Raw genomic sequence first — 25346 nt, forward strand, 5'->3', positions numbered from 1 at the left:
TTCCAATAGGAAACTATTTCAATTCCGTGCTCCACTCCCACACAGGTATGTCTGTCCATTGCCTCATACACTGCCAAACCAAGGCCACCCGCAAATTGGAGGAATATCACCTAATATTCTGTCTGGGCTCTCTCCAACCAGATGGCATTAACATTGACTTCTCCAGTTTCCATTAAGCATCTCTTCTCTCTCTCTCTCTCTCTCTCTCTCTCTCTCTCTCTCTCTCTGGTTTTTGAAGAAGGGCTCAGGCCTAAAATATCAGATATATATCTTTTCCATAAAAAACACTGCGTGACCTACTGAGTTTCTCCAACACTTATGTGTATTAAGCATAACTGGAGTACATTATGTCTCCATCTTTCATCCACAGCCATTTGGATTAAAAGGCTGAATGCTTGTGAGCTGGATAGCACATGGCTGGATAGCACATTGAAGGATCAGAGGTGGAAAGGGTAAGCAAATTTAAGTTCTTGGGAGTCACTATCTCAGAGGATCTTTCCTGGACCAAACACAATGGCAAAATGAAGAAAGCACGTCAGTGCCTCCTCTACTTCCTCAGGAGTCTGAGGATGTTTGGTATGACATCAGAAATCCTGGCAAATTTCTACAGAGGTGTGGTGGAAAATGTGCTGACCAACTGCATCACAGTGTGGTATGGAAACACCAATACCCCTGAATGTAAAGCCCTCCAAAAAGTAATGGACACAGCCCAGGACATCACAGGCAAATCTTCCCCACTATTAAGTATATCTACAGGGAACACTGCTGTCGGACAGCAGCGCCAATCATCAAAGACCCACACCACCCAGCACATGCTCTATTCTTGCTGCTACCATCTGGAAAGAGGTATAAGTGCCACCAAATTCAGACCACCAGGTTCAGGAACAGCTTCTACCCCTCCACCATCAGACTCCTGAATGACAAACTCAATCAGAGACACATTTAAGGATGCTTACTTGTGCACTTTATTGATTTTCTTTTTATTCTTTCTGCATTTCACAGTCAGTTTGTTTACATTTGTTATCTGTTTACAGTTTTTTTATTTGTTTACATGCTTTATGCTGTTTATTTTTTGCACTACTGCCCTGCCCACAAGTAAAAGGAATCTCAGGGTTGTATGTGATGTCATGTATGTACTCTGACAATAAATCTAAATCTGAAATCTGGTGACTAGAAATGTTGGAGGGAGGGGACAGGTTGGCATGGGTGAAGGAGGAAACCCCTGGCCTCTGCTGTGTCAATCAGAGACTTCTATCCAGGGCAGTAGAGTGAGATAATTTGTTTATTGTGGTATAATGAAAAGGACAATTTTGCATGCTGTCCAGCAACTCAACTTATACTGAAGTACAACATGCAAAGCACGAACAAGTGCAGAGTTACAGAGAAAAATCAGTTAGAATGGAGCTAGGGAAACATTATTTAACTCATGTGAGCTCTGTTCAGGAGTCTAGTAACAATGGGAAAGAAACTGGTGTCAGTACTAATGGCTTAGGTAGAGGGAGATCAGTGGCTGAGGCCACAAGGATGGTTAATGTCAGGTTGGATTGCGATCTGCTCAGGAAGAAGCTTTGGAGGCCATACAAACTGGCCAGGATAATCAGCCACAATGGGGGAGCAGCCCAACAGGCCAAATGCCCTATCCCTGCTCCTACTAATTGTGGTCTGGAGGTGAGGAAATCCATGATCCAAATACACAGCGGGGTGTTAACTCCCTGATCTTGGAGTTTGCTGATCAGTTTTGAGGGGATGATGGTGTTAAATGCCGAACTATAGTCAATAAAGAGCATCCTGATGTAGGCATCCTTGCTGTCCAGGTGTTCTAGGGCTTTGTGTAGAGCCAATGAGATGGGATCTGGAAAGGATCCATGTCACCACTCAGACATGAGCTGATACGCTTCATTACCAGCCTTTCATCACTGTTGGTTGTCAGCACTACTGGTCAATTGTAATTAAAGCAGGTTACCACACTCTTCTTGGGCACCAATATGACTGACACCTGTTTGAAATAGGTGGGTACCATGGCCTGCTGTCGTGAGATATTGAAGATAACTGTGAATATCTTGGTAAGCTGGTCAGAACAGATCTGTAATACTCACCCAGGTATTCCATCCAGGCCGGATGCTTTCCTCGGGTTCACTATCCTGAAGACAGCACGCCTCAGATACGGACAGGACAGAATCATCAGTGGACATGGGGGTATGGAGGGGTGGTTTTACCTAGGTCTTCATGCTCCTGTACATCTACCTGAAGGTAGCAGTGAGAAGTGGTTTAGACTATGGTCACTGGAGTCTGTTTGATGTTAGCTAACCAGTACTAGGAACTAAACCTCCCCAAAGTCTTGCAGCCAGGTCAAAGGAGGAAACCTTGCCTTCTGGCTGATAGCATTTACTGCTGCTTTCTGGCCCATCTCTTATAGGAAATGGATGGAAGAGCTCTTTCTGTCTGTCTGTCTGTCTTCCTATTATAACCAAGGTAAAAACGTATCGAGGGTGTACAGCCACAGACTCTTGGGCTGAAATGGCCTGTCACCATGCTATATGTCTAAATAAAAAAAATTAAATATCCAGAGCTCCCTAATTTTTTTAGAACGGGTCCAGGCTTTGAGCATGCACCTTTTCAGGTGTGGTCATGGAATCATGCACAAGAAAAGGTTATTTTTTTTTAATCTGGGGAAACCTCTGTCCCATAAGCTGCTGAACAATACAATAAGATCCATTGTAAATAAAGCAAGTACATGGTTCACTCTACAGCAGTGATTTTCAAACTTTTTCTTTCCACCCACAAAACACCTTAAAGTAATCCTTATGCCATAGTTGCTCTGTGATTAGTTAGGTGGTATGTGAGTGGAAAGAAAAAGTTGAAAACCACTGTTTTAATTATAGTTAATTGACTCGTTATGTGCACGATTTCATAACTCCAAAGGAAATGGGCCAATGACAATTTTTCTCAGGGCCGTATGACAACTAAATTGCAGAGTGTAAGATTGTAACCTCCTCCATTATAGATATAATACTGCATCCAAGTACCATTACAATCCAGACTCTATCAGGATTTCTGAGAGGGAAAACTGTCAATCCCAAATTTTCCACATTTCCCCTGTGAGGAAGTTGATGGGAATTTGGGGAGAATAAAATGGTCTAGGATCAGGATAAGAGTAAATGGATGCTTGATGGCTGATGTGAATGCAGTGAATACCTCAGTCTAACTAATCTACAAGGATGGAGTGGCCTATTTATTGTCATCTGATTGCACAAGAACAACCCAATGAAACAGTGTTCTGTAGTCTTCGGTGCAAAACACGCAGACACACAACCAGACATAAACACACATAGACGAACAATACATATGTACAAGTATTCAGATATACAAATAAATAAATAAATAGATAGATAGTGCTTCACGAAGCTGAGCATCTTAGATAATTAGTGTGAGCAGTTTCTTTAATCATTCACCATTCTCACAGTCCATGGGAGGAAGCTGTTTCTCAGCCTTGTGATGCTGGTCTGATACTCCTCTATCTCTTCTCTGACGGGAGCAGCTGAAAGATGCTGTGTGCAGGGTGGAAGGGGTTCTCAATGATTTTGTGTGCCCTCTTCAAGCAATGAACCCAAAAGATCATGTTGATAGGGGGTGGGAGGAGGATGGAGGCTCCAGTGATCCTCTCTGCCACTCTATAAGGCTGTGGATTGACCTCCGATTCACTTCTCTGCAGCAACCATACAACATTGTGATGCAGCCAATCAGGAAACTCTCAATAGAGTTCCTGCAGATTGTTGACATAATGGTGGCTGGTAGCCTTGCTCCCTTCATTCTTCTCAGAAAGTGCAGTCACTCTTGCACCTTCCTGACAAGTGAGGAGATTGTGTCCACGATAGGTCACTTGTAAGTGAACTCCAAGGAACTTGCAGCTCTTCACTCTCTCTACTATCCAGTTGATGGCGTTTAATGGAGGGTGGTTATTCCTGGTGCTCCTGAATTTCATGATCATCTTCTATGTCTTGTCCACATTGAGACGCAGGTTGATACTCTTACACCATACACAGGATTTTCCACCTCTTCTCAGCAGTGCGACTCATCATTGTTGCTGATGAGGCCAATTACATTATGTTATCTGCAAACTTGATGACACTATTGGAGCTAGATCTGGATGAGTTTTGGGTCAGTCGTGTGAACAGGAATGGCTGAGCACACAGACCTGAGGTGTGTTGGTGCTCAACATGACGGTGCTCGACATTCTGCTAGTGACTCAATCAAACTGTGGTCTTTCCATAAGGAAGTCCAGAATGTAGTTATAAAGAGGGGTGTTCAGTCCCAACGAGGATACTTCTCCACCACCCTCTGGGAATTATTTTATTAAATGCCGAACTGAAGTTGATTAACAGCAGCCTGGCATAAGAGGTGTTGTTCTCCAGGTTGGTCAGGGCAGAGTGAAGGGACAAAGCATTCTCGTGGCTTGTAGTTTAGTATATAGAACGCTATTTTTTTAAAAGTCACCCAAGTGATGTAATCTAATTTTTCACGTGTTGATGGTCAGGCAGCTTGATCTCACACACACTTCCTGGCGTTTGCTTTATTCCAAGGGTAGCAGCTCCCCCTACAGCTACAAGATCTGTAGAGAACAATATTTACTTCAGCATGAGAGCTAAGAATTGTGCAGTAAGAATCATTTGTAATTCGGGATGAGACTAATGTCAAGTACATAAAGACATAAATCTTTTACCTTTTTTTAATATTATCGGGGTTTTTTTTCTTCCTAATGACCTGTTATATGTTGTGTTTCATTTGCCTTGGAATCTGCAGCAAATAAGGCTTTCATTGCATCTCTACATTGTAATTTTCATGAAAACATTGAGACCATTTTCCGCATATCTACTTACCCTTTATATATGATTCAATTTAATTTTAATTTGGTTGAAGGCCCATGTTATCACTGACTCAATCAAAATGACCATGATCAATAATTTCTAAAGAGCACTGGCAGCTTCGTTGGGGCAGAGGAAGTTGAAATAAAATCAGGTAGTGGTATATACAATTGAAGCCCCTTCTTCAGTTGTATATATCTTTCCCTCCTATGTGCGCTGTGAGACCAGCTGAGTTCCTCTAGCATTTCCGTGTTTTCATTCATGTATACAATTATGAAAGGCGTTCAGTGTGATGGTAGAACACATCGATCCATTGTGTCAAAGACATTTCAAAACTCATTGCCCAGTGAACTCTGTAAATTTAATCAGTTTCTCTCTCCAAAGATGTGGCCTGAAAATTTCCGACATGTGTTTCTCCATTTTTTTAGCTACAGCCGATGGATCACTCGGTCGGTAAGATGCATCTCTAAGTAAAAGTCTTTGATCTGAAACATTAATCTGTTTATCTTTCCACAGTTGCCTCACTTGTTGAGAATTCCTGACATTTTCACTTTGTGGGTCTACCCAGACACAGATGTTGGTTGTAATTTGCTGGAATGACTAGCATGTTTCTAAATACTATTGTAGTGCATCCATCAAATCTGTGTATCGCCTTTTTCATCCAATTCAGTTTTAGAATTGTCGTAAATGTCAGACAGAGCCACTGTGGTGGAGGGTACACCTAAGACCCTAGCCATATCTGTACATGAGTAACAATTGAGCAGCATCTCCAGCATCTGAAGGTAATATTGGGGTTTCTGCACTAGTGCGGAGAAAGGGTAATGGTGAACTGTGATTTTGAATGACTGCTGTCTTTGTGGTAGTACTCACACAGTTTCAGCCATATCCCAAGGCTCAACTATTCTTTCATTCCTTGATATAAAACAGAAGATGTTGTAACTTGGAGCAGTCTGATTAAATAATTTTAAATTTAGACATATAGCACAGTAACAAGCTCTTCTATCTCATGACCCCACAATGCCCAAAAACCCCAATTTACCTAAAACCCCCTAACGTTTTTAACCATGAGAGTACCCAGAGATTTGGAGATCAAACACACTCTGGATTTGAACGCAGGGTCCCTGGTGCTGTAATAGTGTTTCGCTAACCACTACACTAACTGTGCCACTCGAATTATGGCCACTATTAATTGATGCACACTGCAGCGCTGGTGTGTTAACTAGCCCTCCCAGTGGTGTGCAGAATGGCAGCGAGAGATGCTAAAGACATTCAAAAGTTTCTCACATGTTATTGATTTCATCATCAAACCCAAAGTTCCAACATACACAACACCCAAAAACAAGTCCACTCTTGCCCACTGCCATCCTGATGTCTCCTCACCCTTTGCCAAACATAATCAATATCTAGACCACAAATTTGAATTTCCATCATTCTCCTGCTAGTTCCCTTACAAACGCAAGGAGCATCCATTAGGCATTGTACACATGCAAGGAAGCAGCATGTGTGGTGCACTGGAAGTCCAGAGATAGAAAAGAACAGCTCAGCTTTTTAGCCAGTAATGGGGAAGAGGAGGGGCCAGGCTCAATTGATCCTATTTCCTGATCCCCTCCTCACCAGAGGACAACAGCTATTGCCAAGTGGTGGAACATCTTCACACATCCTGCCCATTCAGATAACCAAGAAGTTCCTTGGAGCTTCCAGTTTCTATTGTTTTAAGACACTGACAGTAAATTATAGAAGTGAAGCATGTTGTATTACATTGTAATACGTATTGATTTCAGATTTATTATCAAACTACATACATAACATCAGATACAATCCTGAGATTCTTAAATCTTGAGCAGTTAAAATTGAAGAACATTGTCAACAAATTATTTAAAACAAATAAATAAACTAGTTGCAGGAGAAGGCAATTAAGCCTTTCAAGCCTGCAACATCATTCAATACGATTATGGCTGATCATACGACTTCAGTCCCTTAATCCTGGCTTCTCTCTATATCCCTCGATCCCCCCAACTCACAACCTTCAATAAACTTTAGGCAATTAAACAGAGAAGTCTGCAGACACTCTAGTTTTAGTGCAATATACAAAAGTGCTGTTGAAACTCAGCAGTTCATCTTTGGCTTGGCTTCACGGACGAAGATTTAAGGAGGGGGTAAAATGTCCATGTCAGCTGCAGGCTCGTTGGTGGCTGACAAGTCTGATGTGGGACAGGCAGACACGGTTGCAGCGGTTGCAGGGGAAAATTGGTTGGTTGAGGTTGGGTGTTGGGTTTTTCCTCCTTTGCCTTTTGTCAGTGAGGTGGGCTCTGCGGTCTTCTTCAAAGGAGGTTGCTGCCCGCCAAACTGTGAGGCGCCAAGATGCACGGTTTGAGGCAATATCAGCCCACTGGCGGTGGTCAATGTGGCAGGCACCAAGAGATTTCTTTAGGCAGTCCTTGTACCTTTTCTTTGGTGCACCTCTGTCACGGTGGCCAGTGCAGAGCACGCCATATAACACGATCTTGGGAAGGCGATGGTCCTCCATTCTGGAGACGTGACCCACCCAGCGCAGCTGGATCTTCAGCAGCATGGACTCGATGCTGTCGACCTCTGCCATCTCGAGTACTTCGACGTTAGGGATGAAAGCGCTCCAATGAATGTTGAGGATGGAGCGGAGACAACGCTGGTGGAAGCGTTCTAGGAGCCGTAGGTGATGCCGGTAGAGGACCCATGATTCGGAGCCGAACAGGAGTGTGGGTATGACAACGGCTCAGTATACGCTTATCTTTGTGAGGTTTTTCAGTTGGTTGTTTTTCCAGACTCTTTTGTGTAGTCTTCCAAAGGCGCTATTTGCCTTGGCGAGTCTGTTGTCTATCTCGTTGTCGATCCTTGCATCTGATGAAATGGTGCAGCCGAGATAGGTAAACTGGTTGACCGTTTTGAGTTTTGTGTGCCCGATGGAGATGTGGGGGGGCTGGTAGTCATGGTGGGGAGCTGGCTGATAGAGGACCTCAGTTTTCTTCAGGCTGACTTCCAGGCCAAACATTTTGGCAGTTTCCGCAAAACAGGACGTCAAGCGCTGAAGAGCTGGCTCTGAATGGGCAACTAAAGCGGCATCGTCTGCAAAGAGTAGTTCACGGACAAGTTTCTCTTGTGTCTTGGTGTGAGCTTGCAGGCGCCTCAGATTGAAGAGACTGCCATCCGTGCGGTACCGGATGTAAACAGTGTCTTCATTGTTGAGGTCTTTCATGGCTTGGTTCAGCATCATGCTGAAGAAGATTGAAAAGAGGGTTGGTGCGAGAACACAGTCTTGCTTCACGCCATTGTTAATGGAGAAGGGTTCAGAGAGCTCATTGCTGTATCTGACCCGACCTTGTTGGTTTTCGTGCAGTTGGATAATCATGTTGAGGAACTTTGGGGGACATCCGATGCGTTCTAGTATTTGCCAAAGCCCTTTCCTGCTCACGGTGTCAAAGGCTTTGGTGAGGTCAACAAAGGTGATGTAGAGTCCTTTGTTTTGTTCTCTGCACTTTTCTTGGAGCTGTCTGAGGGCAAAGATCATGTCAGTAGTTCCTCTGTTTGCACAAAAGCCGCACTGTAATTCTCGGAGAATATTCTCGGCGACACTAGGTATTATTCTATTTGGGAGAATCCTAGCGAAGATTTTGCCTGCAATGGAGAGCAGCGTGATTCCCCTGTAGTTTGAGCAGTCTGATTTCTCGCCTTTGTTTTTGTACAGGGTGATGATGGTGGCATCACGAAGGTCCTGAGGCAGTTTTCCTTGGTCCCAACAAAGCTTGAAAAACTCATGCAGTTTGACATGCAGAGTTTTGCCGCCAGCCTTCCAGACCTCTGGGGGGATTCCATCCATACCTGCTGCTTTGCCACTTTTCAGTTGTTCGATTGCCTTATATGTATCATCCTGGGTGAGGACCTCATCCAGCTCTAGCCTTAGGGGCTGTTGAGGGAGCTGGAGCAGGGCAGAATCTTGGACTGAGCGGTTGGCACTGAAAAGAGATTGGAAGTGTTCTGACCATCGGTTGAGGATGGAGATCTTGTCGCTGAGGAGGACTTTGCCGTCTGAGCTACGCAGCGGGCTTTGGACTTGGGGTGAGGGGCCGTACACAGCCTTTAGAGCCTCGTAGAAACCCCTGAAGTCGCCAATGTCCGCGCTGAGCTGGATTCACTTGGCGAGGCTAGTCCACCACTCATTTTGGATCTCCTGGAGTTTGCGCTAAAGATGGCTGCATGCGCGACGGAAGGCTTGTTTCTTCTCTGGACAGGACGGCTTTGTAAGGTGAGCCTAGTGGGCAGCTCGCTTCTTTGCCAGCAGCTCCTGGATTTCCTGGCTATTTTCGTCAAACCAGTCCTTGTTTTTCCTGGAGGAGAAGCCCAGCACCTCTTCAGTGGATTGCAGTATGGTAGTCTTCAACTGATCCCAGAGGGTTTCAGGGGACGGGTCCTTGAGGCGGATTGCATCGTCGAGCTTTGCTTTGAAGTTTGCCTGGAAGTTTCCTCTCGCTTCGTCTGACTGCAGGTTTCCAACATTGAACCTCTTTCTGGGGGCTTTACTGTTCCTGGGTTTTGGCTTGAAGTGAAGGTTGAGCTTGCAGCGAAACAGCCGGTGGTCAGTGTGGCATTCCGCGCTGGGCATGACCCTGGTGTGGAGCACATCTCGTTTGTCACTTTCTCGCACCAGGATGTAGTCCAGGAGGTGCCAGTGTCTGGATCGGGGATGCATCCAGGTAGTCTTAAGGCTGTCCCTCTGCTGAAAAAGGGTGTTTGTAATGACAAGCCGCTGTTCTGCGCAGAGCTCCAACAGGAGGCGCCCATTGTCGTTGCACTTGCCGACGCCATGCTTGCCCAGGATTCCTGGCCAGGTTTCTGAGTCTTTGCCGACGCGAGCGTTGAAGTCGCCAAGGATGACAACCTTTTCAGCTGTAGGGGTGCGTTGGATGAGGTTGCGCAGGTCAGTGTAGAACTTGTCCTTTTCTGCTGTTCCACCTGGAGGGTTGGAGCATAGACACTGATGAGGGTGATGCAACACTTGTTTTGAAGGGGGAGTTGCATGGACATGATTCGGTCCGAGTGGCCTGTCGGGAGGTTTTCGAGTTTGGAGGCAATGGAGTTCTTGACAATGAAGCCTACACCAGATAGGCGTCATTCATCCGAAGGCTTGCCAGACCAGTAGAGTGTGTAGCCCGCGCCGCGTTCTTGGAGGCTGCCTACATCTGTCAGGCGGACTTCACTGAGAACGGCTATGTCGATCTCAAGTCTGAGGAGTTCATGTGCAATGAGGGCAGACCGACATTCAGGTCGGTGGCTGTCAGCCTTGTCTAGCATGGTTCTGATGTTCCAGCATACTAGCTTGAGTTTGTGAGCATCTTTTGAGGGGGAGGACATGGAGGGGGAGGACGTGGAGGTGGAGGACGTGGACCTGTCCTCGGGCCTGCGCAAAGGAGCTTTTAGGTGGAGTGCAGTGCGCGCAGTACTGGCCCCACCCTTTACACCCATGGTTCGTGTGCAGTTCATACTTAGGAAGCAAAAGTATATAACCAATGTTTCAGGCCTGAGCTCTTCATCAAAGGTAAAAAAGGGCTTGACAAAGGGCTCAGGTCTGAAACGTTAGTTATTTAACTTTGCTTCCTATGAATGCTGCATGACCTGCTGAATTTCTCTAGCACCTTTGTGTACTGCACATTAGCTTTGTCCCGATTCCTGAATTAAACATTTAATACTCAACTCCCATCTTAAACATTGGAGCACTGCACTGAAGAAATCTTTGGAAATTTAAGGCATCCCATTTCATCATAAGTGAATGTTATCTTAACAAACTAGCTTCATTAGTCCTACGTCTAAAGCAAAGTAATTCATCAAAGTATATATTTTTTTGCATTGTTATATGCTACAATTAAGAATAAAGGACAAAATTAGAACACGAACAGGAGTTGGAGAATTGCCATTTCTAGCTTGCTCTTCCATTCAATAAGATCATTATTGATCTGGCCATGAACTCAGCTCCTCCTACCTATTTTATCCACATAACCCTTTATTCCCAATTTTGCAAAATTTTGCGTAACTGCCTTAAATATATTTATTGAGGCAGCCTTCTGCTGCTTCATTGAGCAGAGAATCCCATAGACTCACTGCTCTCTGGGTAAAGTATTCCTTATCATCTCCGTCCTAAAAGCGATGACAAGTCGCCAAGGATGACAACCTTGTCGGCTGTAGGGGTGCGTTGGATGAGGTTGCGCAGGTCAGTGTAGAACTTGTCCTTTTCTGCTGGTTCTGCCTGGAGGGTTGGAGCATAGACACTGATGAGGGTGATGCAACGCTTGTTTTGAAGGGGGAGTCGCATGGATTTTAGTGAGGCTTTTAACAACGTTCTACGTGATAGGACTAGAAAATTGTAAGCTATGGGGATACAAATAACCATGGATGCTTGGAGGTCAATGACTCGTGGCATTCCACAGGGATCTGTTCTGCAATCCCTGCTCTTTCTTAGTTTTACGAATGACTTGGATGAAGAGGTGGAGGGGTGGGTCAGCAAGTTGAATTACAGTTTGGGTGATGTAGGGCAGAAGGTTGTTGTCGGTTACCACAGGATGCAGAGTTGTACAGAGAAGTGGCAGAAGAAGTTCAAACCGTATAAACGTGGCAATGCACTTCAGAAGACCAACTTGAAGGTGGTGTGTGGTTAATGGCAGGATTCTTAATGGTGTGAAGAAACAGAGAGGTCTTGGGATCCAGATCATTCAACGTCGCCTGGCAAGTTAATGGAGGGGTTAAGAAGACATATGGTATATTCACTGGTGATTGACTTCAAGAGCTCTATAAAACTCTGGATAGATCACCCTTGCATTCAGTTCTTGTCACCTTAATTTAGGAAGGATGCAGATGTTTTGAGAGGTGCAGAGATTTAGCAGAATGTTACTTGGATCAGAGAACATGTAAAGTAACACTGACAGAGCTAGACCTTTTCTCTTTAAACTGACAGAGACTTAACAAGATTAAGAAGGGCTCAGATAGAATGGACAGAAGGCATCTTTTTCCTGGGATGACAATAGCAAATACCAGAGGATATCTGATTAAGTGAGTGGAGGAAAGTTTAGGGAACATGTCAGTGGTTTTTTTTCCCAGAGAGTGATAGGTGCCGGAAGTACATTGCTGGGGATGATACAATAGGGACTTCAAAAGACTCTTAGCTAGGCTTATGGATAAAAGAAAAATAGAGGATTATGGGTGCAAGGTAGGGAAAAATCAGATTGTGGTGGTGTAGATTTGCATAGGTTAGCACAACATGGTGGGTTACTATATACTGTACAACATATTTGTGTATATGTATCATTTATCAGTATGTGTATTATGCCTGAATGTATGGTTGTATTGGTTCTGCACTGTGGACAGGAGAATGCTTTTTCATCCAGTTGTACTGTTACAATTGGATGATAAATAAACAAACTTGAATGTGAACTGAACTGTGCTGTAATATTCTACGTTCCATTTAATCTTGAGATAACGTCCCTAAGTTCCAGTCCAAGTCTTGGAAAAATAATTTGGTCTCTTTACATTTTAGAAGTCCTTTAATAAAAATGTTAGCCTTGGTTCAGAGCAAGCATTCGTTTCTGACTCACTCGTGTTGTCAATTCAAGTGCTCCCTCCAAAGACTCGAGCATGCCATTTATGCTGGATTGCAAGAATATTATATAATTGGTGAGGTTTTAATCCAAGCCTGCAACTTCAGAAATCTTCACTGAACCAAAATCACTGAAGTAGATTGGCATGGTAAAAATGTATTAGCAATCTTTGAATTTCATTGGGATAAATTTGGATTTTTCTTCAATTTTTAAAATGTAATTTTTAAAACATCATGGGAACAAGCCATTTTGGATCATGAGTCCATGCCAATTAAACTACATCCCTGGTATTCTTTGAACGGTGGGAGGAAACCGGAGCCCCCAGGAAAAACCCAGCAGACTCGGGGTGGACATACAAACTCCTTACAGACCGCGCAGGATTTGAACCCAAGTTCCAACTGCTATGCCAACCGTGCTGCCCCATAATTCATTGTTAATGCCAGTGAACCTACAATAGGGAGCTGTTCACATCTGGATGCCTATGTTAAATACATGTGGGAATATCAAATGCTGGATTTGCTTAAAAAAAGGTTTCTTCAAAGGTCCTTGTAATGGAAGATTCTAACCTGTTTTTTTAAACTTGCAGCTCTGGGTATCTGCAAGGCTGCGAACCTGCTTGTGTTTTAGAATCAGCAGACATAAGCTAAATTCCACCAAGGGGCCAGAGATGCTGTTATCTGATGAAAGGACATCTGTGTACCAAGAACATTTAATCTTCCTTCTTGTTTTGGTCACAGACTGTCAGAGGCCTAGCCTTGATGCAAAATAAACCATTGTATTCAAAGTGATAAGCTGAAAATTATGTTATTCGTTAGAAGCCTAGCATGCTAGCTTGCTTGCTTATCTTTCTTGCTGTGCTGGGAATAGGTGCTTGGGTAAGCAGTTTTTGGGTAATATAAGCCATGGTCCCGCTGCTGAAGTTTCAGACTCTCCGAGAGGTGGCAACATCTCTCAGCAAGAAGAAGAACTGGAGTCCAGCCAACGTCCCGGTCAGGGGAGGTGGAGAAGCTGCTACCGGCGCCCTGACAACCTACTACAAGTGTGCAGTCATTGCCTCTTTTCGGCAGTTGGGACCAGTCCAAGCGTTGATAAGTATAGTTGGGAAGGGCTTGCATAATGTAGTGTGAAATCAGCTTTTGAATTTGTAATAAACATTTGTATAATCTGAACTGCTCTCGGTGTGTGTGTCTATTTTCTTTCGGTAGCTCAAACACTGACCAATCTAAAACGAACAAAATGAGAGGTATAAGTTTACCCAAGACAGTCCTTGTAATATTCACTTAAAATATTTTGTGTGACTGATCACATGACATCCAAACTCTATTCCTGTTTTCCCGACATAGCCCTTGATCCCTTTAGCTATAAGCATCACATCCAACTCTGTTTTGAATATATCTAATGAACTAGCCTCAGCAATTTTCTATGGTTGGGAGTTCCACAAGTTCACAACTCTGAATGAAGAAGTTTCTCCCATCTCAGTCATAACTGGCTTACTCCTTATCCTTAGATTGTGAGCCTTGTTCTGGACTTCCCAATTTTGGAGCATTCTTCCTTCATCAAACCTACCTCATCCTGTCAGTCTCATTGAGATCCCCTCTCATTCTTCTAAATTCTAGAGTATAACCCTAGTCTCTCCAGTCTTTCTTCGTTCGTCAGTCCTGCCATCCCAGGAATCAGTCTGGTAAACATTTTGCCGCACTCTCTCAGTACCAAGAATGTCCTTGCTCAGATTAGGAGACCAAAACTGTACACAATAGACAGGGTGTGGCCTCACCAAGGCCTTGTATAATCACAGCAAGATAACAAATTTTCAAGCATTAATTTCTGTACTTTTAAATTAAATGAGCATTTTTGCTGCTAATATTTCAGACAATATATTCCAGGTTCCCTTCTATATTTGGGTGAATATTTCTCCTTCCAATCCCTGCTAATCTATTGCTTTTACATTTTATAGACAATCACAAATATATGATTAATCCATTTTCTCCTGTTCCTCAGAGGTAAAGGTTGGTCATAGCCAATTTTACCAAGGCTGGACAATAGGGGACTTGGATGTGAATGAGGGCTGGCCATTCAGCCCATCCATAAGACCATAAGATATAGGAGCAGAAATAGGCTATTCAGCCTATTGAGTCTGCCTCCCCCCTCATTTAATCATGAGCTGATCCATTATCCCACTCAGCCCCATTGCCTGGCCTTATCCCCATAACCTTTGATGCCTTGGCTAATAAAGAAGCTATCAATCTCGGCCGTAAATACACCCAATAATTTTTAAAAATTTAACATACAGCACTGTAAAAGGCCTTTTCAACCCATGTGTTGGTGCTGCCAATATTGCACCCCTAGTACATATCGAACGTTGGGAGCAAACTGGACCTCCCGGGGAAAACCCAAGCAGACACGGGAAGAATGTTCGTACTCCTTACAGACAGCACAGGATTCGAACCCTGGTCCCGTTTGCTGGTGCTGTAAGGATGTTGTGTTAACCACAACATCAACCATGTGCCTGATTTGGCCTCCACTATCACTTATGGCACAAATTCCATTAATTTACATATGAGCCTGTCCAGCCTTTGAGTAAAATCATGGTGGATCTGATTGTAAACCTAACATCTTGATAGCCTTTCAACCTTTTGTTATCTAGTACCTCTGTTCAAAGATTCTGTTTTCATCACCCTTTGATAAAGAGAGTTCCAAAGGCATGATGGAAGAAGTAATTTCACATCATCTCTATCTTAAGAGAACGACCCCTTTTCTATTACACAGTGATCGCATGTTTTCTGTTCTTCTCTGAGTAGAAGGGATATGGTTCGGGAGCTTGGGTTGAGATTTTATATACTAGACTAATGACCCACCAACAACTACAGTTGCATTGGGCAGTTAAGTGATCTGAAGCAGGTCATCTTATTGAAAGCAGAGAGTGCCCACTGGAGTGATATAATCTTTTAAATCAGAAGCGGAAGATCTAACAGGAGAGTGTATTTCTCTGCAGAAACCCATCTGTCCATCTAGGTTTGAGACTGTTTGCCACAATTGAGCTCATTATTTAAAGTTCAAAGTTCCTTTTATTGTCATGTAATAAATACAAAAAATCTAATATACATAATGTATGTCAACTTTTTGTTTGCCGTTAAGGCTTTCTCAGCTGGAGGACTCTTCCATTGTATCTGTACATAGACAAAAAACTCAAGCTGCAAAGGGCACAGAGCTCAAAACCCTATGCATCTGCTATCGTTTCCTCCTATAACTACCCAATTGTTGTACAAAATCAATCTGGACACGTTTCACATTTCAGAATTACTTCTGGTCACGCCGAGGCTTGTGCCCTGTGATGGTTCTGGTTATCGGTACAGTTTCGTCCTGCTTATGAGTTCCTTTCACACTCCCTTTGCTGGAGACGTGATGCGCTTTTGGTTTTTTCCCTGGGATCTGTTCCTTACGAGTTTCTAGTTGGGTTCCAGACTTCTGGATCCGCTCTGAGAAGTTGGATACTTCTCTGGCTAAAGACGAAGAAACTGATTGGCTTCTGCGGGCTGGGGAGTAAAGACATCTGTAAACAGAGCAACACAAAGAAAGAAATGGAAGTGAAAATGCAGCTAAGTGCACAAAAACTTTGACATTTTCAGATGATGTTCCATGTTCCATCAGCATGTGTTCATTCAATCATAAATCTTGAAAGAGCATTGCAAGGCACCAAAGATATTGTGAGGCACCAGACCTTGTTTGCACACGATTGCGATCAGGGATTACCATATAACCATAACCATATAACCACTTACAGCACAGAACAGGCCAGTTCGGCCCTACTAGTCCATGCCGTAGCAAATCCCCACCCTCCTAGTCCCACTGACCAGCACCCGGTCCATACCCCTCTAGTCCCCTCCTATCCATGTAACGATCCAGTCTTTCCTTAAATGTAACCAATGATCCCGCCTCGATCATGTCTGCCGGAAGCTCATTCCACATCCCTACGACCCTCTGCATAAAGAAATTTCCCCTCATGTTCCCCTTATAATTTTCCCCCTTCAATCTTAAACCATGTCCTCTAGTTTGAATCTCCCCCTTTCTTAATTGAAAAAGCCTATCTACATTTACTCTGTCTGTCCCTTTTAAAGTCTTAAACACCTCTATCAAGTCCCCTCTCAATCTTCTACGCTCCAGAGAAAAAAGCCCCAGTCTGCACAACCTTTCCCTGTAACTCAGACCCTGAAATCCTGTCAACATTCTTGTGAACCTTCTCTGGACTCTCTCTATTTTGTTTATATCTTTCCACAATTACAAAGCTTCATTATACCTTAAGTTGAGTAACCACTCCATCCACAATACACACACTTGCATATAGTGCACAGAGATGTTGTTAGTCTCAGTGGGATACTGAATTCATACCACTGTGGGCTATTTCATACAGTGAGAGTCATACTTGGGAGACTGGCCTGAATAGCAGACATCATGAAGTTAAAAAGCTCACCAGTTCCTGTAGATTTGACATGGGTGAAATTGGGAGGGATGCTGGGATGACATTGACTGCAATTTCACCATTATTGCTGAGATTGGGTGCCGAGTTTGTAACCAAAGGAAGCACTTTAATAGAAGGCCCCGCTGGTCAGAGGAAAAGGCTGCAATGACGATAGAAACCCTGATGAAATAGACTCATAGCACCTCCTCATTCGTCCAGATACTTCCTGAGGAGGCTAATGAGGGCAAGGCTACTGGCCTCCATCCTGACAAACCTTTTATAGGAGCACAAGTGAGAGGGTCCTATCTGGTTCCATCATTGTGTGGTTTGGAAGCTGCAAAGCATCAGATTAGAAGTCGACACAGAGGATTATTAAAATATCTGAGAGGATCACCGAGGTCTCCCTTTCCTCTATAAATAACATTTCATGGGAGTGCACTCAAGAAATCATAGAAGACCCTTTCCATTCAGCACACAGTATCTTCAACCCACTACCATCAAGAAGGTACAGAAGCATCAAAATCAGGACTGCCAGGCTGGGGAATAGCTTCTTACCACAGTCTGTGAGATGCATGAACAGTATTCTGTAACTGGGTAAATAATCCAAAATATTTATTTATATATGTTGATCAATTATGTGATCATTATATACTGTGTATTGTGTGTGATTTATGCATGCACCATGGTCTTAAGAGATGCTGTTCCATCAGGTTGTAAATGTACAATCAGATGATAATAAATTTCAGTAAAACATGTTAGTCTGCAAGCACTGGGACTGAAGTAAAAACATGACGCTAGAGAAATTCACCAGGTGAAACAGTGCATTTTGTATAGCAAAGTTGAACTTGCACTTGATATTGTGTTCATCTTCCTGTGTCCGAACAGCAATGCCTCCAGAGGCAATGTTTTTCAAGACCAGTGGTCACTGTGATTGGTCAGTTGGACAGGTATAGACTCAGTCTAACTCAGTGGTTCTCAACCTTTTCCTTCCTACTCACATACCACTTTAAGCATTCCCTATGCCATCCATCGGTGCTCTGTGATTAGTAAGGGATTGCTTAAGGTGGGATGTGAGTGGGAAGGGAAGGTTGAGAACCACTGCTCTAGACCCAATTGTTACTGAAATATTTTTCTTGAGAAAATTTGTCATTGCCCCATTTCCTTTGGAGTTATGAAACGGTGCACATAACGAGTCAATTAGGTATGATTAAAACAGTGATTTTCAAACTTTTTCTTTCCACCCACATCCCACCTTAAGCAATCCCTTACTAATCACAGGGCACCTATGGCACAAGAGTGGAAAGCAAAGGTTGAGCACCACTGGGTTAGAGGGATGTGACCAAATGCAAGCAAATTGTTCAGCACACACAAGTTGGGCTGAAGGGCCTATTTCCATGCTGATGCATTCCATGATTTTTCCCCTAAACTTTCCTCCCTTCACATCTCTACAAAATGAAGGGAGCAAAGTTTAGGGGAGACATCAAGAATAAGTTTACTCAGAAAGTTGTGGGAGCCTGGAGTGCCTTGTCAGGGAAGGTGGTGGAGGTTGAAATATTGGGGGAATTTAAGAGACTTTTAGACATGGATGAAAGAAAAATAGAGGGTTGCGGGGTTGGAAGGGTTTAGATTTTTTTTTGGTAGACATAACATCAAGTACAATATCAAGGGCTGAAGTGCCTGTACTGGCATATAATGTTTTATGTATGTTCTATGATTCTCTAACATTGTTTTGCAACAGGGTTCCACATAACTGCTCATCAACAAGAACAAAAAATTGACAAGGCTCCTTCACCATCCAAAGAGTGTTTGGCATTTGTAGGACGAGACTGAATGTTAATGTCAATGCCATTCATTCACTCTAAACCAAAGTTCTTCAGATGTTAATGGTGGAAAAGGAACCTGAATCCTCTGGTTATCGATTCCCCTACTCCATTAGAACACAAGACATAAGAGCAGAAATAAGCCTATTCAGCCCATCAAATCTCCCCACCATTTAATCATGATCCATTTTCTCTCTCAGCGCCACTGCCCGGCCTTATCCCCATAATACATGCATTGTACATGAACTCTCTCCTTAATGAGTGGCCTGGCGAAGTGGTAACTGTCAGGGGAGAGAAGAAAAATGCCTGGAAAATGGAGAGAACACCTGTGACTAGCCCTCTCAGCAACAGGTATATTGTGTTGGATGCTGTTAAGGGAGATGACCCGACAGAAGCTGACCACAGTGACCAGATCGCTGGCACGGTGGTACAAAAGGTAAGGAGGAATGCAGTGGTCATTGGGGACTCCATTGTCAGAGGTACAGACAAGAGATTCTGTGAGCCAGATAGGTATACCCGCATGGTGTGCTGCCTCCCTGCTGCAAGGGAACGGGATATCTCAAATCGGGTCCAGAGTATTCTGAAAGGAGAGGGCGAGCAGCCTGATGTCCTGATACATGTGGGTCCCAATGACATAGATAGAAAGAGGGAGGAGGTATTGAAAAAGGATTACAGCGAGCAAGGACAGAAGCTAAGAAACAGGACCGCCAGGGTGGTGATCTCTGGATTGCTACCTGTGCCAAGTGCAACTGAGGACAAAAATGGAAGGTGAAGACAAATGAATGTGTGGCTGAGGGGCTGGTGTAAAAGACAGGGTTTTGGCTTCTTGGACCATTGGGATCTCTTTTGGGGAAGGCATGACCTTTACAAGAAGGATGGGTTACACCTAAACCCAAAAGGGGTCAATATATTGGCAGCTAGGTTTGGTACAGCCGTCAGATGCAGTTTAAACTAATTTGGCAGGGTGATGGGAACCTGTATGATGGGGCAAAGGACAGGAAAGATAAAATAGGAAAAGTTGGGTTAGGCAGTGAAAGTAAAAAATCAGAAAGAGCAAGGAGGGTGAAAAATGCAAATCTGAAGGTTTTATATCTTAATGCAAGAAGCATTCGGAACAAGGTAGATGAATTGGCTGTGGAAAATGAAACAAACAAATACGATTTGATTGGGATTACAGAAACATGGCTGCAAGGTGGGCAAGCCTGGGAACTTAACGTCCCAGGGTATACAATATTTAGGAGGGATCGGCAAGAAAGAAAAGGAGGTGGGGTAGCATTGATGGTGAGAGAAGGGACCGACACAATTGACAGGAAGGATATTAACTCAGAAGATGCGGAATCTATATGGGTAGAAATGAGGAATAGCAAGGGAAGGAAAACGTTAGTGGGGGTGGTATATAGGCCTCCAAATAGTAACGTAGAGATGAGGGAAGGCATAAAAAGAGAAATTAGAGAAGCGTGCAATAAGGGAACAGCTGTCATCATTGGAGTCTTTAATTTACATATAGATTGGACTAGCCAAATTAGTAAAATTACTGAGGAGGAGGAATTCCTTGAATGTTTACGGAACAGTTATCTAGATCAATATGTCGAGGAACCAACTCGGGAGCAGGCCATTTTAGACTGGGTATTATGCAATGAAAAGGGGCTAATCAGCAATCTTGTTGTACGAGGCCCTTTGGGTAGGAGCGATCACAATATGATCGAATTCTCACTCGACATGGAGAATGAAGAAATTAAAACCGAGTCTAAGATCCTGAATTTAAATAAAGGGAATTATGATGCTATGAGATGGGAGTTGAGTAAGATTGATTGGGTGGTGTTTATGGGGGGGGGGGGGGGTGGTTGACGGTAGATAGACAATGGAAAGCATTCAAAGATCTAAAGGAAGAATTGCAGAAATTGTTTATACTGGTTTGGCATAAAAATAAACCAAAAAAGGTGACTCAACGTGGATAACAAGGGAAATTAGAGACAGCATTAGCTCCAAAGAGAGAGCATATCAATTGGCAAAAAAAAGTACCAAGTCCGAAGACTGGGAACAGTTCAAGATACAGCAAAGGAGGAGAAAGGGATTAATCAAGAGAGCAAAAATAAATTATGAAAGTAAGCTTGCGGCAAACATAAAAACCAACTGCAAAAGCTTTTATAGATATGTCAAGAGGAAAAGATTGGTGAAATCCAGAGTAGGTCCTTTGCAGTCGGAATCAGGGGAATATATAATGGGGAATAAGGAAATGGCAGACCAATTAAATTCTTACTTTAGTTCTGTTTTCACAAGAGAGGATACAAATAACCTCCCAAGGATGTTGGGAAACATAGAGACTAATGCAAGGGAGGAGCTGAAAGAAATCAGTATCTCCAAGGACATGGTATTGGGGAAATTGAAGGGATTGAAGGCCAATAAATCCCAAGGGCCTGATAATCTACATCCTAGGGTACTTAAAGAAGTGGACATTCAGATAGTAGATGCTTTAAGAATTATTTTCCAGAACTCGTTAGACTCAGGATCAGTACCCATGGATTGGAGGGTAGCTAATGTTACCCCACTATTTTAAAAGGGGGTAGAGAAAAAGCGGGGAATTATAAGCCAGTGAGCCTTACATCAGTAGTGGGCAAAATGATGAAATCCATTATTAAGGATGTAATAGTGGAGCATATGACTGGCAGAGAAGGGATCGGACAGAGTCAACATGGATTTACAAAAGGTAAATCGTGCTTGACAAATCTATTGGAATTCTTTGAGATAGTAACAGGTTAAATAGATGGGGGAGAGCCAGTGGATGTGGTGTACCTGGATTTCCAAAAGGCCTTCGATAAGGTCCCACATAAATGACTGGCATGCAAAATCAAGGCTCATGGGATTGGGGGCAAGGTATTGATGTGGATTGAGAAATGGCTGGCAGATAGATGACAGAGAGTTGGGATAAATGGCTCATTTTCTGAGTGGCAGGCGGTGACCAGAGAGGTGCCACAGGGATCTGTACTGGGACCCCAGCTGTTCACAATTTACATTAATGATCTAGATGAGGGCATTGGATGTAATATCTCCAAATTTGCAGACGACACTAAACTATGAGGGGTTGTGTGCACTGAAGAGGAGGTCAGGAAGCTCCAGTGTGATTTGGATAAATTGGGGGACTGAGCAGATACATGGCAAATGCACTACAATGTGGATAAAGGTGAGGTTATCCACTTTGGTAATACAAATCGAAGGGCAGATTACTATTTGAATGGCAATAGATTGGGAGATGGGGAAGTGCAAAGAGACCTAGGGGTTCTTATGCACCAGTCACTGAAGGCGAGCATGCAGGTACAGCAGGCGGTTAAAAAGGCAAATGGTATGTTGGCCTTCATATCAAGAGGGTTTGAGTATAGGAATAAGGATACCTTACTGCAGCTGTACAGAGCCTTGGTGAGACCACACCTGGAGTATTGTGTGCAGTTTTGGTCACCTTATCTAAGGAAGGATGTTCTTGCAATGGAGGGAGGGCAAAGGTGATTCACCAGGCTGATACCTGGAATGGCAAGAATGACTTATGAGGAAAGATTGCGCAAATTGGGATTGTACTCACTGGAGTTTAGAAGATTGAGAGGGGATCTCATAGAGATATATAAAATGCTGGCAGGACTGGACAGAATGGATGCGGAAGGGATGTTTCCAATGGGGGAGTCCAGAACCCGGTGCCATGGTTTGAGGATAATAGACAAACCATTTAGAACAGAGATGAGGAGGAATTTCTTTACCCAGAGGGAGGTGAATCTGTGGAATTCATTGCCACAGAGAGCAGTAGAGGCAGGTTCATTGAATATATTTAAGAGGGAATTAGATATATTTCTTCAGTATAAAGGAATTAGGGGTTACGGAGAGAAGGCGGGGATGGGGTACTGAACTTTAAGATCAGCCATGATCTCATTGAATGGCGGAGCAGGCTTGAAGGGCCAAATGACCTACTCCTGCTCCTATCTTCCATGTTTCTATGTTTCTATGTAATATCTGATGCCCTGGCTAATCAAGAGCCTATCAATCTCTGCCTTAAATGAACCCAATGACTTGGCCTCCACAACCACCTGTGGCAATAAAATCCACAGATTTACCATCCTCTTGATCAATTCTTGAAATGCAATAAACATTGGGATACCTTGTTGTATTGATGTATTCATCCTTTGCTGTCTTCTTTATTACTGGCTTACTCTCACACTTTCCCTCACTGGTGATGGCACTAACAGTGCAGATGTATTCAGTGTTTGCTGTCAGGCGCCTCGCAGTGAAGCAGCGGTCGGCTCCCAGGTACACCACCTTTCCGTTCATGCAGAGTTCAAAGTTGAACAAGCGCCCCAGTGGCACCTCCGGCATTACCCAGGTGATAAACATCTCATTGCGCCCTAGAACACTGACGGTCAGTCGCCCGGGAGCGTGGTCACCAGGCTTGGCAGTGCTTGCGGTCAGAGTCGACCTCTTGCCCTTTCTTTTGCTCGTGCAGGCACATAAGTGGAACTTGTAGGACCTGGAGGGCATGAGTCCACTCACTATGCAGCTCTGTTCTGAAGTTGATTTAATGACTGTGTCACCTCTGTACACCATGTAACACTTAATGGCACCATTGGGCTCTGCAGGGGGAGACCAGGCCAGCTTCAGCTGTGTAGGAGTGCAGACAATCACCCGAAAGTCCCGCGGACAACTTGGCACAGACTCTTCAACAGTAACCATGGTAACATCACTGTACAGCCCATCATCGCCCTCGGTGGAAATATGAAGCTTGAAAGCATGGTCCTTTCTCACTTTTATGTCTGTGAGGATGTAGCTGCAATCTGGACCTTTATACAGTAACCCATCTCCATCGTACAAGCTGAAATTAGATCAAAATGGAATCAAAGTCAACTAGATTTTCAGCAAAGTCAATCTTACATTCAGTCAGCCACATTGTAGAACAATTCTAGAGGAATTACTCTCATTAGGATTTATGCTCAGAATAATATCCATTCTGTATGGACACCCTCACTGGTGTTGGGTTATTTCGTCTCTGCTGAGGAAGTAGCCATCAGTGGTACTGCAAATAACCTCAGCCTCTCTTGGTCAAATGGATTACCAGGAAGCATGTCAGCTATGTTCTGACTGTTTATTTTCTTATCTCTGAATTGGACTTCCATGGTGGAAGACCAACACATCACACAGAAGTAAACCCAACTCTCGAGGAGCAAATGACCAGAGCCACTTAAATGCACATCAGCCAGGAGATTTTAAAGTAAAATCACATACGGGATTGGTATGCCAGATAAGTGAATTTCCTGGTTGCTTGAGACTGCGTGTTGCGTGATTGGAGAATTAATGGAGAGGCATGCCAATTTTAAACGTCTGTATTTTTTACTCATTTATTTTCACGATTTTTTTTTGCCAGTTGCTTGAGGCTGACTGTTGCTTGAATTCTGGATAACAGGGGTTATACTATATTTGGATTTTGAGATTTTTTTTTAAACACTTACAGCTACCGTGTAATAATCAATACAATGTAAAAGTCGATCCCCTTATTTTTGGCCCAAAAATCTGGTATTTTTCATACATTAAAAGTCAATACCTCTATTTTTGGCCTCAGCTGCCCACTCATGCAAGCTCCGACCGCAGACTCCCGTCTAGGCCCTGGCAGACCTCCCATCTGAGCTCCTGAGAGTGAACCCTCACCTCGGCTGCCCGCCAATTCCAAACTCCCAACACACGACCGTGGACCCTCGCATCTGCTGCCTGCCCATCCAAGCTCCCGACAACCCGACTCTTGCCTAAGCCCTGGCCACCCATCCATTCAAGCTCTCCAAAAGATGAAGGTACTTACCATGGTCAAAAGTCGTATGTGTGTAATAATAAATTTTACCCTAAAAATTGGTCCACAAAATTTGACTATTACACAGTACTTCAAAGGAAGGCAAAACAAAATGAATTACTCATGTTGATTCACGAAAAATTGCCCAGATTGATGAACTTTCAAAACATATGTGAAACATCAAAGTCTGCAGATGCCGTGATTGTAGTAAAAACACAGAAATGCTGGAGGAGCTCAGCAAGACTTGCAGCGTCCATAAGAGGTAACGATATATAACCAACATTTTGGGGCTGAGCCCTTCTACCTTGAAGAAGGATTCAGGCCAGAAACATTGGTTATATATATTTACCTCCTATGGAAGCTGCAAGTCCTGCTGAGCTCCTCCAGCATTTCTGTGTTTTTGTACTGGAACATCTGACTGTCCTCAAAACTAATTGGTTCAACACCTTCACTAGCCCTGAGGCAGAAACTCTTGAGTACAGAAGATACTGAGGTCTTTAGATAAGAAATTTTTCTTAATTTCATTGGTGATATCCAATTATATTTTACTATAATTTATAACATGTAAGAAGCTGATTCTGACCATTGAAACACTTGCTGCCCAATTTCACCCAATTAACCTACCGTATGTTTTGAAAGGTGGGAGGAAACCAGAGCACCCGAAGAAACCCCACACAGGGCACAAGGAGAACGTACAAGCTCCTTACAGACTGTGCCGTATTCAAACTGTGGCTGCCGGCGCTGTACTAGCAGTGTGCTAACCACTACGCTAAC

At 43.6% G+C, this 25346-nt stretch overlaps 1 protein-coding gene across 1 annotated transcript in view; it reads right to left on the bottom strand.

The window, feature by feature from the left end:
• Positions 1–15549: 15549 nt before the first annotated feature.
• The window catches only part of LOC138740647 (uncharacterized), a 57631-nt gene continuing 47834 nt past the window's right edge, over positions 15550–25346 (bottom strand). Inside the window, exons 8-9 of the mRNA XM_069893637.1 lie at positions 22899–23606; positions 15550–16031 (exon numbers count right to left, since the gene is read on the bottom strand). Coding sequence (XP_069749738.1) covers positions 15779–16031; positions 22899–23606 — 961 coding nt within the window. The 3' untranslated portion in view covers positions 15550–15778. The remainder of the gene's footprint in view (positions 16032–22898; positions 23607–25346) is intronic.

This window comes from Narcine bancroftii, chromosome 1 (assembly GCF_036971445.1).
Source record: "Narcine bancroftii isolate sNarBan1 chromosome 1, sNarBan1.hap1, whole genome shotgun sequence".
In the NCBI taxonomy this organism is placed as follows: Eukaryota; Metazoa; Chordata; class Chondrichthyes; order Torpediniformes; family Narcinidae; genus Narcine; species Narcine bancroftii.